This window comes from Anguilla rostrata, chromosome 4, assembly GCF_018555375.3.
Source record: "Anguilla rostrata isolate EN2019 chromosome 4, ASM1855537v3, whole genome shotgun sequence".
In the NCBI taxonomy this organism is placed as follows: domain Eukaryota; kingdom Metazoa; phylum Chordata; class Actinopteri; order Anguilliformes; family Anguillidae; genus Anguilla; species Anguilla rostrata.
In genome coordinates this window covers 32948185-32965638 of record NC_057936.1, presented here as the reverse complement: position 1 = coordinate 32965638, position 17454 = coordinate 32948185, and the positions used below count along the sequence as shown (strand labels likewise).

Here is a 17454-nt window from a genome sequence, read left to right as displayed (position 1 = left end):
AATTTACTCCTTTTAATTCAATGCATATGTTGTTCTACGTGTTTTTTGTGGCATAACTACATATGGCTTGATTGGATTTCATGAGTGTTAAATTGGATGTCTGTCATGCTCTGCAAATTCTCTCTTCCGATTTGTCATTGCAATACAATACAAGTGTTTTAGTCATCCTCGTCTACGCATAACGGACAATTACTTTGCAGTAAACCATGGGAGCATACAGCAAGGCAAACATGTAAACTGCTGAATGCTCTGTGTTTTGAGATAAAATGGAAAAGGTAATTTGAAATAAGTAAAAAGACAGTGATAAGTTGCTATGAGCACAAATACAAATTTCCATTTGCCATTAAACAGGAGTGGAGTTCTTATCTTGTTATCTACAGGTGATAAGAATACCATTTTTGTGATGCTTTTTCTTTTTTAAATGCTCTTTTTAGATGCAACTTAGTGGCCTCTTAGGAATACTCAACACTTAGGAATTAACATTTTAGATGTATAACATAAGTTTGTATGTACTTTACATTCTTCTGATGTTCTGTAAGTCACCCTGGTTACGGTTATCTGCCAGATTTAACGGCAATAATAATCTGAAGAGCATTTGAAAACGAGGTCACTTCCTGTGACCTGCGGCCATTTCCTTCTCTGCAAACGAGCAGCACATCATCTGGTTTTGAATCCCCGCTCATTGAATCCCTGCTTATCCTGGCATGTCATTGGGTAGGCTGCGGAGAGAGGGCTTTCCCCAGAGCCGCTCTGTTTTCCCACTCTTCTGAATAATCACTGTGTGACCAGATTACTGACAGCCGGTTGCTTTAACGTCTCCGGGAACTGCCGGACATTGAACTCAGATATCAACCCCAAGGAAATCGGGGCATTCCTGGAAAGGAGCAGCTGTTTTCTGGTTAGAGCTGACTGGTTGAATGGTGACACAGTGCACATAGCACCATTTAAAGTCTACAACACTGGTAGGGGACTGCTGTAGTTTGTGTAAAGCACGTGCAAAGAAGACTTCAAACGGAATGGGAATTTCAAGTGTGTGCTTGTTTGTGTATGCGTATGGGTGCATTTGTGTGTGTGTGCTTGCATGCGTACGTGCACGTTTCGGATGACTAATATCAGAACGACTGTTCTAAATGATTAGAACGTAGAAAACCCAAATAGTTAGATAGACAGTCGGCAGATAGACTGAAAGGTCGTGGAATTAGTAAAATTCTTCAAAGGCTTCCTGGAGCCTGGTTAGATGCATTCCGTCTCGGATTCAAGGACAGGGAGAGGGAGAGAGAGGGAGCGAGAGGGAGCGAGAGAGTGTGGGGGCAGGCCAGAGGATACGGAATTTCAGAGGAGGCCCCTCTGCTTCCCATTGGCTGGTGGGAGTCACATGGTCAGGGTGTGGAGCTTCTCTTCTATGAGCTGTGGACTTGGAAGTTGACATGGATTAGCTCTGCAGCGGCAGTAGGAAGCGAGGAGCCGACAGGAGAATCCAAAATGGATATGACAAACCTCTTCAAACATTTCTTCCGTGAGTTGGGCTGTTCTCTACCCCGTCAAACTTTTCTTTCTCTTGTTTCAAAGCTCAAATAACGTGGGTAGAAAAGTTTTTTCCCTCCCTTTCTTTTTTTTGTACATGTAACACTTCCAAGTTCTTGCTTCTTTTTACAACTTTGCGTGAAAACTGTCAGAGTTATTCTTTTGCTCAGAAGTGTTTGTGTGCGGTTGTGCCTGAAGGAGATGGAGATCTTGTCAGTGCTCTTTGTTGAAAATATAATGCAGTTAATAGTCTTGGGCTGGGTGAGAAAAGAGTGTTTTCACAGCCCTGATGATGGCTGTATGAACTGGGTGGATGTGGCTTACAGAGCCAGCTGTTGAAGCCTGTAATTGTGCATACATTCCACGTACACTGCAATCAATACTGCTGTAAATGTGTCCCTCACCCCCCGCCCCAACCGACATATGCTGTGGGTTGCTACAGGATTATATTCCAGAACGACCATCTGTACAGAGTGATTTTAATTCAGTAAAGACGTTGTTGAAACAGTCATTTAGAAGGGTAGCATTTTTATACTGAATTGCGCCATGGGAAATACTATTTGCTAGTTGTATGTACTTTCATGATGTATACATTATATATTGTGTATATATTTTACAGTTTGCAAGAATACCTTTTCTTGGTGATTGCTATGTATTTCAACCTAATAAGAATCGGATGTTTAGGAGAGTCCTGAGTTTGTTTTGGACACATTTCCATTGGTAATCAGAACTGATTGGGCGGGTTTGCTCCCATCCCCGATGATTGATTGGAGGCGCTTATCTGAACCTCGAGCAGATATCATTGGAATGTCACAGCGGCGCATCTCCGGGGGCATGGGGTTTTGCGCAGCCAGATTGACACAGGTTTCATAGGTCAATGTTTGGAATCGCACAAACCGTACGGAGTAATCGCTACTGTCTCCTGTCTCCAGGTGGAGAGCAAAGGTTTGATGTTGGGGGTGGGGGTGGAGGTGTGGGGCTGTGTTGACTTGCGGCCAGGGAAGCGCAGCGCTGTGGGATGGACGAGGTGCTCTTAAGCCTCTGGCCGCCGAACGGCAAAAAGCTGCCCTGTGTGTACACTTCAGAGCCATTAGCCTTTTTCCTCTCTGCGTTGTTTTCCCGCCCTTCTCTTCCCTTCCCAGGGAGCGGAAGCTGTCTAATTCGAGACAGATTTCTGCCAGATCCCTGGAGGGGCGAAGCCGGAGGAAGTGGAGAGACCGAGGCTGTTGAATCACGGCCGTCTGACGCACTGCCTGTCTCTCTCTCTCTCCCTCACTCTTCTTTTCTCTCTCCCTCGGTCTCTGTTTCTTGGTCTTGTGCTCTCCCTTCTTTATTGAGTTTGTCTTGCATTCTCTCTCTGTGTCTGGCTTTGTCTCTGATTCAGTTTGTGTTGTTTTTCTACTGCGCAGATGTCTGAGAAAGCGTCAGTATGTTATGACTTGGCAGGGCGAAGCGGGTGGGATTATTGACAAAAGCAGCGTTGGGAGCCATTTACTCCTCTCTTTACAATATGTTTGTGCTCAGACTATCCCTTTTACTTTTGTTGCTTCAGTGAAATCTTCTTTTTGAACGCTTCGCTGGAAAATCTATGAGCCAGATCTTTGCACATAAGGAAACAAGGGCTTCTTTTTGTGAAGTGCAGCCACCTTCATTTACATGTTATGTAGTCCGATCCACGTAGGAGTAGCCAGAACTTCAGTCTAGCAAAGCCTGTTCTCTCTTTTGTTGTTAAACTCACAAGGCATGAGCCACATGGTAATGTACTCCAGGAACGTCCATTGTTGTCTGTGTGTTTCAATTATTAAGGTGTCAACACGTAACGTCTCACAGGCGTGGAATCCCCAACATTCCCTATAAGCATGGAAAAGAAAAAAGAAACTTGTTCTCCCGGGGGGGGGGCTTGACCACAACCGTGTGTTTAGTGTGGGGAGTCTGCAGGTGTCTGAAGGTTCCATGCCCTGGGGGGTGGGTGGGGTGGTGGATGTAACCGCAAAGCTGCGCGCTCGTCCAGACAGCGCTCCGGTTCCGAGACGCCGGCACACAAACGCGAACGCGTTTGCGCTCAGGAGCCCTCTGATGTTCGAGATGTCTTCAGTTGAAAGAGTTTGTTTTCGCAGCGGCTTTTATCAGACTGCTGCAGCTGCGGCGGGGCGTAATTGAAGCTCTCGGGTTCTTCTTGAAGTACTTTTCTCCATCCCACCTCCCACGGACTTCTGGGGTTGGTGGCCACCTTGTAGTTCTTTTTTAAATGAAATGCCAACGAATCCAGGGTATCCTCCATGCACTCCTGTGTGTTAGCCTTGTGGAGGCCAGAGGACAGCCAGGCAAGCGTGTTGCTGTGCTGTGGGTTGTTCTGAAACCCCAGTCCCCCGTGGACATGAGGAACAGATTTTTTTTGGAAGGCCAGCTCAGTATATTTTTTTTACATTTTGTCTACATCTGTGCAAATTTGAACATCTAGATCAAATCTTTCTCTTTTAGAACATCTCAAGTGCATCAGAGGGGTTTGTTAATCAGTGTACCATGTCAAATGGTGGATTGCTCAGTAAGAGGGCGTTTTTCTTCAGAGCTGCAGAGGGTTGGGCTAATGGAGCACAGCTTTCCTGAGTTATGCTGGAGACGAGGCACACGGGCCGAATTACAAATGGGCCCTCTGTCTGCCGCGCCCTGATTTCTGACTAAATGAGTGCTCTGTTTCGTGTTCTAGTGCTGTTTGAGATCATGGCCACCTGCATGTGATTCGGGCCTTTAGAAACCTCTTTAGGTGAATGAGGGTCAAAGAGGCCTGTTGCCATGACAACAGTTGTGCGGGCACTGATAATTCCTGCAGTTCGCCCCGACTCTTTGTTAGCTTCACGTTGTCATTTGGGATGGAGCCGCTACCAGAACACGCAAAAAAAGTGAATGCGTTTTTCCAATTCCTTTCATCTCCTTGACAGCTGAACTGGAGAGTTGTAGAGCGATGGGGTCCCTGATGTGGTTTATAAAAAACATAGATAGGCAGGATCTGAAAAATGGCGGAGGGGAGGGGGGAATTGTTTCCCAGTTTTAGTGCTTATAATTCCCTGTTCCATGTAAACCTGAAAAACTTTTCAGTGCTTCGATTTCAGTGGTTTTTACAGGTGCAACAGTACTTTTGCAATTATAACAACAACTATATATATCTTACCGGGTGCTTTATCTGTAATGTCCTCTGTAGATTAAAATTTGTGTGGATTAAATGTATTTTTCGTGTTCTTCATGTGTTTGTTTAGCTAGATATTTACTCAACCTAGTCAGTTTATGTATGCTGCTCAGGCTCAATATCATGAAGTGCCTGGGAGTGGAACCTGGAACCTTGTGGTCATAAATCCAGTTTAATTAATCCACATGTCTACCACTCTGCTGTACATCTTTAAATCAAAATATTCCCCTTTTTTGAACAGTACATATGTTAGAACTTAGACATGCAGCCAGTGGTTTAGAACCCCCTTTGAATATTTTTGCAGGGAATAAGGATGTTCTGGAATTTGGGAAATAGCTAATCTCCGACCGCCCGGTTTGCGTATTGTTTTATGCAGAGGAGGAGCCAGGAAATTAAGGGAAGTTGCAGGATGGTGAGTGTGAGCGACAGAGGAAACGCAACAAAAGCAGGGAGCGTAGTATTAATAGCTGCCTGGCCCCTGCATTGTCCACTAATGCAGAGGTCAGTAGCTTCATCATCCACAAATAGTGCCGAGCGAATAACCAACATTTATGTATTTATGTTTGAATGATTGATCGATCAACGTCCGTTAGATTATTTGGATTGTCTTAATTTGGTGGATAAACAGTGTTTTTTTTTCTTCTCCAAGCTCGGTTTTTTTTTAAAGCTTTTTAAAAAGTTAGTGTTCAACATATTCAATAAAAATTGAGAATTTCAATTGTCATTAAGAAATCGAATAATTTAGCTTATTAATGCTGTCCTCTTCCTTTATTTTGCTTGTTCTCTGAATCTGTCAGTGATTTTGAATACTTGAAGAAATTCACCCCTTCACATAAGTGGTGAATTGAAACAAAAAAAACCTGCATCCAGCTTCCATGATTTATGGCTGAGATCTGTGGCTCCTGCCCAGAACTCCCTGCTAGTAGAAAATAGATGGGAAGGGAGTTCCTGGCCTTGCTTACGTTCACTCTCTTCCAGCAGGCACAGGCAACAGACTCATTTCCCATGATGCAGTGGACAGCTGCAGATGGGCTTGAACAAGACAGGATGGAGGAACTGTAGGGGAGGGTTCATTACCTGCCTGGGTAGATGAGAAAGCCACCAGAAATCATGATCGCAAGTAAATTTAGTGACAGTTTTTCAGCTGTCTGGCTGTCCCCAGGTTATGAGCATGAATCAGCCTTGCTGCCATGAAGGATGCCCGTATGTTTACACCTGGTGTTAGCATGAGTCCTCAGCAGTCGGATTTCATGCAGATCGGGCTAAGCCACATAAAAATACAGGTGTAAATGCACCCAAGATGCAGTGGATATCTGATGTCCCAAACCTCTTCAGGAGGTGGTCACATTTGAGACACATTTGACCACGTTGCTAAACTAGTGTAATGCAATTACATCTCTGATCCACATACATGGGCGGAGGTGAAACTTCGCGCAAATTGCAGATAGTCGGGGAAGTGCATGCCCGACTATCTGCACTTTGCGATGGAAAAATAAATCCGTTCTCAATGCGGACTCGATAAGACGCATGTTGTCGTGAATGGCCACAATTTGGGTGAGAGAAGCATATTAATGCCAGGTGTAAACATGGCCTGTGTTTCACTTGCCTCGGGCATGTTTGCGTATGGTAAATGGTAAATGGACTGCATTTATATAGCGCTTTTATCCAAAGCGCTTTACAATCGATGCCTCTCATTCGCCAGAGCAGTTAGGGGTTAGGTGTCTTGCTCAAGGACACTTCGACATGCCCAGGGCGGGGTTTGAACCGGCAACCCTCCGACTGCCAGACAATCGGTCTTACCTCCTGAGCTATGTCGCCCCGGTATAGAAGTTTTAAGGCCGTACCTTGGCCTGAGGTCTAGGGACCAGGGCTCTGATGTTTGAGTTCTGCCGCGTCATCCTTGAACATTTTAATGTGTGAGAAGAAGGCTTTTTTCTAATGCTCATGGTCATGGACCATTGTTTCAAATGCCAAGAGGAAGACTGTGTTGTAATGGGAAGTAGCATTTTTACTGTGTACATCCAATTTAATATTTCTCTTGAGATTTCTTTTTGCATAAGTTATATAAAATGGAGAATTACATTCTGGCTCCCATTATTGTTAAATGAAAAATGCAAAGTATGATTTTTTTCTTTCATATGCCAGTCCCAGATTTTTTTAAGGTCGGATGGTGACTTGTAGAGGCAGTGCTGTGTCCTGACATGTTTTTTTTTTCTATTTTTTTGGTGGGGGGCGGGGGTGAGGGGGTGGGGGGAGGGGTGGCATTGTGGGATGTAACACCTGGCTGCGCGCAGGGAAACACAGGAAACCGCTTCACTGGAAGATCTGGGGTCGAACCTTGTAATTTGCTGTCTTTCTGTGACCTGGGACATCCTCTGCTTCTGTGTGTTGCGCGCACCTCGTGTTTGCAAGGTATGGTTTCCCCCACCAGCCCCTTCTCTGTGAGACTGTTGCGGGGCAGCCATCTCTATTCAAAACCTGCGGTGCGTTTCACGCTCCCATCCGAGCTACGGTAGCATGTGACGCTACTGTGGTTGAGAGCTTTGCATGTGAATCGCAGTAGCTGCGTATGACTCAGTGTGGAACACTGGCACCCATCCCCTTATCTTTGATATTCCAGTAGCTGCTATCGCGTTTTGAATGTATATCCTGTCATTGTGATGCGTAGTGCCTGGAATAGGAAGCCGATTTTGATGTGATTTTGCTGTAAATGTGCCACTGTGTAGCTTGTTTGTGATTAATGTGCTTCTTTGATCAGGGCTGCAGGATTGACAAAACCACCGAACGTTTTATGCACACCTACTTCCCCTCCAGCACTATGTTACTTTAAATAGTGTGAGGTGAAGAAATTGAAAGCTACTAAAATGTCTGCATTTTGTCCGTTGTGCCTGTTACTCTCCTATAGCTTTGATACATTCAGCATTCTTGGAAATGTTGGGAAAAATAAAGGACAACAGGAGAGCATGGAGGGATAAACAAAGTTTCAAAAGGGTGTCATGGAAAATAATAATAAGCATTATTTAGGGGTCAAATAGGGTTTCTCTGAATACAGTACACATTTGGGACAGTACCCTTCCCAAGAGTACAATAGCAGTGTAATGGTTTATCTATTGAAAACTGATAGTTTGTGTTACAATGTCTAATAATGCTTAAACTTGTGAAGTCTTGTGCCTCAGACGACTGCCATTCTTGCAGTTGCAAGTCATGCTGTGCAGATGCGCTCTTACAGCTAAAGAGTCACACACTATTGGTAAATAAATTCTGCCATGAACAGGATTTAATTTCTGTTGCGTTCACTTGAAAATTGTCTCCGTGGATTGGACGTATAGATTGCCAAAATAGCTTGCACAGGGAAGCTTATTCTTGTGAAATGAATTTATTCAGGTTTGAGTTTTTACCAGATCCACCTGCGTCTGTATTCATGGCATGGCGTAATCTCTCCGTCTCTATTGTTTCGGTGTGCTAGCGCATTTTAGACGACATACCAGTGTCTGTTCTCACAATTTAAAGCGCGGTGCTGTGCAATTATCTCGGACGTGGTAATTACCGGAGATGCTGTTCACGCTAGAGATAATGTACAGTTGGTGCGGGAGGCTATGCAGGCTGTACACGTAAGCCTGTGAGGGCTTTGCCTCGTCAGGTCTTTCCCCGGCTAGACGCCTCGCAGCGACGGCGGCTGTGCTGACGTCGGGTTTCGAGCCGCGCGAACCGCTCTCCTCCTGCTTGTGTCAGATTTATCTGGCTTCGGGTGTCAGCAGCAATGGCCGTCGCGATACACACGCCCTGCTTTAATTACAGGCTCTGGGCCTTGTTAAAATGGCAGCCCCTGAGCATTGTGCAGCAAGTCGCGAAAACCTGCCGCTCCCGTGTGACCGTTAGGGCGGCGTCACGCGAGTGTCAGGCGACAGCTTTATCGCTGACCTTTCTCTTCCGTAAGGCGCGATTTCATTGGTAAATCTGACCACTGAGAGGAAACTTAGGGAAGTGTTGCACCGTTATATCAGATCGTAGGAAATGAAGTATTGCGGTAAGATAAGTTTATTTGGAAGAGCAGAAAGCAGGGTGTTGACGCAATGGCAAAGACGCGATGCGAAATGTCAACGCGCGCTGCTTTCACGACACGTCAGGACTTGAACATTCATATCATTATGCTGCATGCTATAGAATTCCAACAGGCAAATGAGGCCAAAGGTTCCCTCACACGTTTTACCGTGTGTCACAGGGTGGGTCTAAATGTGTTAGGGCCTCGCCCAGACAGAAAATTGGCAAAACCTCTCCCAGTTCCTCGATACTTCAGTTTAAGTCAGGTGGATCCGGATCACTAGAGCAAAAAGGTGTGTTTTTTCCGGATTGATCCTGGTATCATCAGCAGTTTCACTCGGTGTTCTGAATATGAATAAAATATGCAGTGTCATTCTATAACAAGGTGTGATTCTGTACCAGGTACAATGGTTTATGTGGATGGCATTAACACATATATCCGATCCGCTTGTGCGTACGAGCTGACGGGGCTTCTGCTCTGGCTCAGCGACGGTGGCACACTGCCGTGCCTCTCTCCCCGGACCTCCGCTGCGATGTCGCTAAACGGGGGGGGGGCTGGCTCGATCTAAACAGCAATCTCTCTCTGCGCAAACACTGAGTCAGCGCCACGCGGAGAATGCCAGATCCCTGGGGAGTTACCCTAGCGCTCTAGCAACAGCTCTAGTGCCAAGACATCGCTGCGTCTGATTCACACCGGTGCTCCTGTCTGTCAAGTGTAGCCGCTGACCTTCAGTTAACTCTCGGAACTAAGCAACGGCTAGCGTCAGTCCCGTGTCCAGCTTAACTGTCCTTCGTCTGGCTGTCGGGGCAGATTTAGGACAGTGATGTTGCCTACTGGAACATGACTCTTCACTTGATCTTTCCATTTAAAATCCCTGCTATTTTAATGGGTTTGATATGAAGATGTCCATTGGCTCAGCTTAAGTTGAGTAGGGCGCATGTGATGATGTGAGTTCAGCGAGGGAAGATTGTGCTGTGCTTTTGGGTCGGTGTTTTGGAGCTCATTATAGGTGGGTATCATTGATATCGACTTCTCCCAGCTGTCGTACTTCAGAAACGCGATTGCAGTTGTAACAAGTGCGCGGCAGGTTCTGCTTCATCTGCAAACCTGAAACCGGATCCCTGCAATATGTCTAAAAAGGAGTACAACACACCAGTCAGTGCCTTTCTTACTCTCTCTCTCTAGCTTGCTCTTTCTCTCTTGCTCTTGCTTGCTCTCTCTCTCTCCCTCTCTAGCTTGCTCTTGCTCTGTCGCTTTCTCCCTTGCTCTTGCCCTGTCTTTCTAGTTTGCTCTTGCTCTCTCGCTTTCTCTCTTGTTCTTTCTTGCTCTTGCTCTCTCTTTCTCTCTCTCTCTAGATTGCTCTTGCTCTCTCTCTCTCACTTGCTCTCACACACCCACACGCACGCACACAGAGGAATACATCATAAACGCACAGCGAAATGCAGCTCTGTGGGATGGGCGCGTAGCCCCGTGAAGGGTGCGGTAGGCCTCTCTGCCTGCTGAGGAGGCAGCCGCGCCCTTGGAAGCCTGTCTCCCATCTGTCTGAGCCCTCTGCACACTCCCATGGTCTGGTCCCGGGTCATCTTTTACACTCATGCTGCCGACAGCGCCTTTTCAGAGGACCGAGGCCTTGTTTATTTGAAAGTCCACTTGGGACACTGCAGGGAAGAGGTGGAACATTGCGTAACCGTGTTTATTTGTTTAGCGAGCGCCCTTGTCCAAGATGAAATAGGGCTGACTCCATGGTTTGAGTGAGCACAACATCAAATCTTGTTCTTGAAATGTCGATGCATGCTTTTGGGAGTACGGCAGAGTATACGTGTACTTGTACTGCAGTTATTCGATCTTGTCAGTGCCGTTTTATGCACTTTTCTACGTCGCTTTGGATGAAAGCGTCTGCCAAATAAATGTAATGTACGTGAAGGGTGATGGTTTGCTCCGTTGTTCTGCGGAGGTGAAAACCTCAGCATTCCACAGATGTCAGGGGTGGGATGATTTTTGTCACGTGATCAAGACCCATAAAGTCTACCCACACTTGTTGTGAGCAGTCCCACACCAAATAACAAAGGACAAGCACAGCCGTCTGCGCGGAACGTGTATTTTAACACGTGAACACATTCTGCTCCTGCATGCCTGTCTTTGTTCCGTTCCTGTCAAAAACCACAACCTTTGGTTTCTCAAATGAATTCCCCAACATAGGGGGATATGAATCTATTGCCTTAATTAGGTCTTCCAATGAAAATGTACGCATAAACACATACATACACACACACGTGTAAAGGAGGATACACACACCTACTACATCAGGGCTAGGCATTGCTTGGAAACATTTAAGTTAGTCACTGCCGAGTTAGGTTTTTTATTTATTTACTGGCTTGGAAAGCCAGCAATTTGGCATGGAAGCCACCCTCCCAGCTGACCCAACGATTGGGCAAGCCCTTAGCCCAGGGAGGGACATGCCTCTACAAATGCTGCCCTGTCTGTTCACCTCTGAAAAGGCTGAGGCAGAACCACTTCCACTGATAATGTCCGTCTTGTTGGAAATGGCTCCTAAGAGGCCCTGCCTCCCAGTTTTCCAAGCAGGCCCTGTGTTGCATGATAACATACTGTATGGTAACACATCATACTGAGATTATCTCCTAACTCCTAATCCCTGTGCTAATGATTTTTCTCTGACCCCCCTGTGATGATGGTCTCTCTTTCTATACCTAACTGTGTTAATAATCTCTCTTTCTCTCTCCCTCTCTCTTTCTCCGTGACCTCCCTGTGCTCTCTCTCTCTCTCTCTCTCTCTCTCTCTCTCTCTCTGCGTTAATGATCTCCCTGTCTGAACGCCCTGTGTTAATGATCTCCCTGTCTGAACGCCCTGTGTTAATGATCTCCCTGTCTGAACACCCTGTGTTAATGGTTTCCCTGTCTGAACACCCTGTGTTAATGATCTCTCTGTCTGAATGCCCTGTGTTAATGATCTCCCTGTCTGAACCCCCTGTGTTAATGATCTCCCTGTCTGAACGCCCTGTGTTAATGGTCTCCCTGTCTGAACGCCCTGTGTTAATGATCTCCCTGTCTGAACGCCCTGTGTTAATGGTCTTTCTGTCTGAACACCCTGTGTTAATGGTCTTTCTGTCTGAACCCCCTGTGTTAATGATCTCCCTGTCTGAACGCCCTGTGTTAATGGTCTCCCTGTCTGAACGCCCTGTGTTAATGGTCTCCCTGTCTGAATGCCCTGTGTTAACGGCCTCTCTATCTGACTGCAGGAATCGGGAAGGTTCGGCGGAAGCCCAGCATGAGGGACACTGCCTCCAACGCCGACTCCGACTTGTTCGCGGACAACGGGGAGCGGCTGTATGACCTCAACCTGCCGGCGCTGGTCAAGTTCAGCTACGCGGCCGAGCGCGAGGACGAGCTGTCGCTGGTCAAGGGCACGCGGGTGGTCGTCATGGAGAAGTGCAGCGACGGCTGGTGGCGGGGCGGCTACGAGGGCCGCTCGGGCTGGTTCCCCTCCAACTACGTGACGGAGGACCCGGACGGCTCGGCGAGCGACGCGGCGCTCTCGCTGACGGAGAAGCTGGCGGCGGCGGTGCACGGGGCCAACGGGAGCGGCTCGCTGCACGCCGTCCAGGCGCTCTACCCCTTCAGCTCCGGCAACGACGAGGAGCTGAGCTTCGAGAAGGGCGAGGTGATGGAGGTGGTGGAGAAGCCCGAGAACGACCCCGAGTGGTGGAAGTGCCGCAAGGCCGACGGCCAGCTGGGGCTGGTGCCCAAGAACTACGTCACCATGCTGCAGGACTCCCACGGCAACGCCCCCGGCGACGCCGGCCCGCCCACCCCCGACTGCGACTACATCGAGCCCTCGGACAGCGGCAGGTTCGCCGGGCGCCAGTGGTACTACGGCAAGGTGACCCGGCACCAGGCCGAGGTGGCCCTCAACCAGAGGGGCGAGGAGGGCGACTTCCTCATCAGGGACAGCGAGTCTTCGGTGAGTTGGCCGGCGTCCCAAATCGTGCCCCTCTCTCGTTTATCTGCTCCCTCGATGCTCGCGCATTGTCCAGCGTTCCTGATGGCACTGAGTAGCATCTCTAACCGAGTATGCATCTGTGCGGCTGATCAGTTTTTTCGAAAGGTTAATGTTGAAGGAAACGTTCCTGATGGTACTGAGTAGCATCTCTGAGTAGGCATCTGTGCGGCTGATCAGTTTTTTCAAAAGGTTAATGCAGAAGGAAACGTTCCTGATTTTAACCCTGTGCTTGCATTTGGAATAACATGTAGAGGTATTGGGTATTGAAAATGTGCATTCACTGCATCTGTCATACGGAAAGCCAAGCTGTGACTTTAAGGTGCTGGACTATTCCGACGTGTACTGTTCCTTGCATTAAGCAGTGAACACACTGTAAACCTTGGTCTTCAGGTGCCACTTTTACTTTTCGCACTATCAAGAGAGTTGTGAATTCCAGGCCAGCTCCGCGATATTTCCTTAAGCACTCTTGTGATCGCTGGTAGCATTTGAGCCAAGATGGGGAATGTTTTGCCTTCTGCTTTGAGAAGCTGCCTCTAGTGTGGCCATACAAGTCACAGCAAAGGGGATAATCAGGTACTGTATCTCACAAGCACAAGGTGCCATGGAGTCTCTAGCTTGTTCAAATGGCAGATATTTTCTTTTATGTGCCAGAAGTTGTTATAAGAGATAGGGAGCAGGGTGCTTTTTCGACTTGTACAGCCTTGCAGTGCTCTCTGAGCAATGAAAACCGCGCTGATATACAGATATTGAGTTATCTTTGCCTACCTCACCATGCCTACTGTGTTTCCCAGCAATTTTTGTTTTGTTTTGATTTATCCTATGTTTTGAAGGTTTTTTGTCTTGCCCTGTCGATCTCCTGCTCTCTCCTAATTACGTCCGCCTGTGTACTGCCTCGTGCTGCGTCGGTTTTTGGTTTCGTTTCGCTAGCTGGTTCTGGTGAGGATTTTTTGATTTGTATTTGTCTCTGACCTCCCCCCTGTGTCTTCTCCTTTCAGCCCAACGACTTCTCCATCTCCTTGAAGGCCCGCAGCAAGAACAAGCATTTCAAAGTGCAGCTGAAGGAGGGTCTCTACTGCATCGGACAGCGCAAATTCCACTCCATGGAGGAGCTGGTGGACCATTACAAAAAGGCTCCCATTTTCACCAGCGAACAGGGAGACAAACTCTACTTGATCAAGGCTCTGACCTCTTCCTGATCACAGCAGAACTCCAGCACAAAAAACTTCTTCCTGGCTGGTGGAAACTCTAATCATTTCAAGAGGCGATGGATAAATCCCTGTGGACTCCTATGTATGGGGCAAAGAAACTTCTGGGGTTCCATTTGGTTAGTTGATTTCACGAGCCACGGGCTCACAGACAATTCAGTGTATGTTGAATTAAGCATCTATAAATCATACTTCAGTTCTGTTCATATGTATAATTTTTAAAGCTTCCTTTGATTAAATGTGACATTTTCTTAAAAAAAAAAAGCGTGATCGAAAGGTGTATTAAGTGTCTGTTGTCAATCCAGCTTGGAGAACTGAGAATCACACATTCAAAAAGATCACATTTTACCCTCTTCCACTGCCACAGGTATCTAAGGTGTCACAATTTTTTACTAACTGTGCATTCAGAATAGTTTATTTTTGTAGAAAAGATAGTGCTTAGTACTGAGAAAGTGATTACAAATGACCAAAGTGTATTTATTGGTGGCGTTGGTGCATGTTCTAGGACATGGTCCTCACGTGACAGTTTACGGAAGAAAGTTTTTTTGTTGCAGAGTTTAATGCCTTTGCCAGCACAGGGATGGGAGTGATCACTGGTTGCCATGACAGCTGAAGTGATGTATGATGAGGGTATTCCTTGAGTGTGGTGGCAGCTTGGACTCGTGTCCCCCGGGGGGGGGGGAGGCCACATGCGAATGGGACATAGTTGCGAGACATCAGGCCGGCCCTGGTCGGGGTTATGCCCGTCTCCGTGGAGACGAACCAGGGACAGCAGTGGCCGCATGGCTTGCTGATGAATGAGTCATGTTAAGTTTTTCACCCCTCTCTTCTCAGACTGTGCGGAGCATGTGTCTCCCGATATGTGTACGTGCCCTTGTGTGTCCAGATTAGACTGTCAATTTGCAACAGACGCTGACGTTGGCTGAAGATGGAGATGTGTTCTTGTTTGTGGCAGGTTAAAATTATATGTGTGTGTCTGGGGTGTGTGTGACATGTGTCTATATTATGTTGCAAGATGGTACCTCTGGTGCAGTTATGTTTCTCCAAGTGGCATAATCTAAGCAGTCACCAGCTAGCACCAGCTAGAGAGGTGTAAAACATGGTATGCGGTAACTCTTTGTGCTTAATGTCTGAATGCTGTCTTTTTGTGAATCTTACATTGTGGTAAGGGAGGCTAAGCATGTCAGAAAACTCGCTTCTCCTTCATACCAAAAAAGAAAAAAAAACTACGGTGGCTGCTTATTGAGAATGTGGTCTGTAATGCTGTTCGGAGCTCCTTGTTTTTGAGAATGCGTCTCAAAGTTTACGGGCTTGACATGACAAAGATTGGAAGGGAGGCTGAACCTTGTTCTTTTCTGCCAGGAAACCGGCCTTTTGGCCTGCATCGAATGTGAAACGGTCGTTGTTACGGAAACTCTCCCCCCGGGTCTTTGGGAACCGAGCGGGGGGACTTTCCGCGGGAGGGAAAATGAGCTTGGACGTCAGCCAGGGAGCTCGTCGGAACCTCAAACGATTTTCCCAGCTGCGGGAGCGTGACCTGTGTACGAGCGCGGGGCGAAGGTTTTTTGGGATCGCAGATGGAAAAGTCAACGGACGCACGTAGGGAGAAACCGTTTCTGGATTAGATTTTGGTGGATGTGAGTCAGGCTCAATAGACGCATAAAACGGGTGGACTTTCAGTACCCCGGTGCGAGTGAGTGAATAAGTGAGTGAGTGAGAGAAGAAGGGAGGAGTGGAGCAGTGGAGGAGTGGTCAGATGCTAGTGCTTGGGTCCTTGTGAATTTGTGCCTTTGCCACTGCTTTCCAAACCAAAGGTCTAGCGTCACTGTCGACAGGTGGTTTTTCACAACTCATTTGATGTTTTTTTTTTCTTTGAATATGTGCGTCATCGGATTCTGAAACTGATATGTGGCAGAAATGTGCTGACGCTCACAACACATTCTGCAACTTCCTCGTTGCGCTAATTTCTGTGGCCATTCAAAAAAATATGTATTTAATTCGACCCGACTTAATGAAAGAGCACGGCATGCTGAATACATGATTTGGATGTATTTCAAATAAGATTCATGTCTGTAGTATCAAGTGACCTTAACAGACTATACTGTAGGTTGATTTTTTAATAATCTGTGATATGCTTAGATTACGATTTAGCCTACCTGTATAGTAGTTGCCCGGTAATGGTGATTTATAATAGTTTTTAAAGTCATTCCAGATATAACATTATACAGGATTATACCAGGGCCACTGCCTTTTGTATATTGGAATTTATTTTCTCTTTGGCAGCCTTGTGAAATATGGAAGAAAGTATCGTTCTTCAGTTTCATGCTCTGCACAGTATTGCTGATGGGGTCACTCACCTTTGCTTTGAAATGAATATATAAATAAATAAATATAAAACAGCCCTTCTGAGTTTCTCAGTGAAAATCTCCCATCAGGCTTTATGATTGAGCTTGAACTATCAAAACTTGCTTGTATTCCCCCAAATCCCAGCAGTTCCTAGTACCACAAGATGCTGCTTATCCAAGGTCTATTTGGCAACCTCTGGTGAGAATTGAAAAGATTCTAACTGCTCCCCCAATTCAGACAGATTTTGAACCCCAAGGAAATCTTTCTTCTTCTTTTTCAAGTTCTACATTTCAGGCCGGAGATTGGATAAGGTGCAGCTTGTGGGATGTGAAATATAGGTGCACAGGGTAGGTGTGAACAGTGGGGCCACAATGTGAAAATGAAAAAAAAAACTGTTTTATAGAGCTGGGAGTTTATTCTCTTCTAATTCAGCAAGATATATGCGTGCTCACAGAAAATAATAAAATAAAATGGCTGACTTAAATGAACATTGTCTGGTCTTTATATTTGAGACACTGAAAACGAAGTACTTCCAACAAGCTCAGCTCTGAATTTGAAGCAGCCATCATTTAGTGTAACCAGTAAGTAGCATTTCAGCCATTGATTTGCTGAATCAAACTTGGAGGCAGGGTCCTAGTCCTGATTAAGTGGCTTATTCTGAGATAATATACATAATATATAATATATAGTATGTACTTGATGCACAGCATCAGCCATAACCACCTTGAAACTCTGGCCATCCAATGGTAGGTTTGTAAACACGCTGGCCCGAGGTCAACTCAAAGACGGGTGTTCTAGGCTGTTATCAGTGTTGTAGTTTCTGACTTACTGCTTTGCACGCAGTGTTAGTCACGGCATCACAAAGTTATAAAGGATTATGGACCATCTGTAAATTCATCTGATTTGTGCTGTTTACAAACATGAATATCCTTCATTTTTGAAGGATGTTCATATTTCAGACCATTAACTCTCTTAGTCTGAAAGGAGCTTTCATCAGCAAGCAAATTCCAATAAATCATTGGTGGGTTTTTGGAGGGTAGATTAATGCTTTCCAAAAAGATTTAATTCATACTTACAGTAATGCAACAGTACCATGTCACTATGTCCTCTCAACATAATAAATGGTTTTGCATGAA

The 17454-nt window shown here is 46.3% G+C and overlaps 1 protein-coding gene across 5 annotated transcripts in view; it reads left to right on the top strand.

Moving 5' to 3' along the window:
- The window catches only part of nck1b (NCK adaptor protein 1b), a 43267-nt gene extending 25813 nt beyond the window's left edge, over window positions 1-17454 (top strand). For 4 of the 5 annotated variants that reach the window (XM_064332315.1, XM_064332314.1, XM_064332313.1 and 1 more), the window contains 2 exons: window positions 12007-12728; window positions 13763-17454. In XM_064332315.1, coding sequence (XP_064188385.1) covers window positions 12007-12728; window positions 13763-13963 — 923 coding nt within the window. In that variant the 3' untranslated portion in view covers window positions 13964-17454. Of the gene's footprint in view, window positions 1-1327; window positions 1517-12006; window positions 12729-13762 lie in introns of those variants that run through there. The other variant, XM_064332316.1, reaches the window with a different exon arrangement.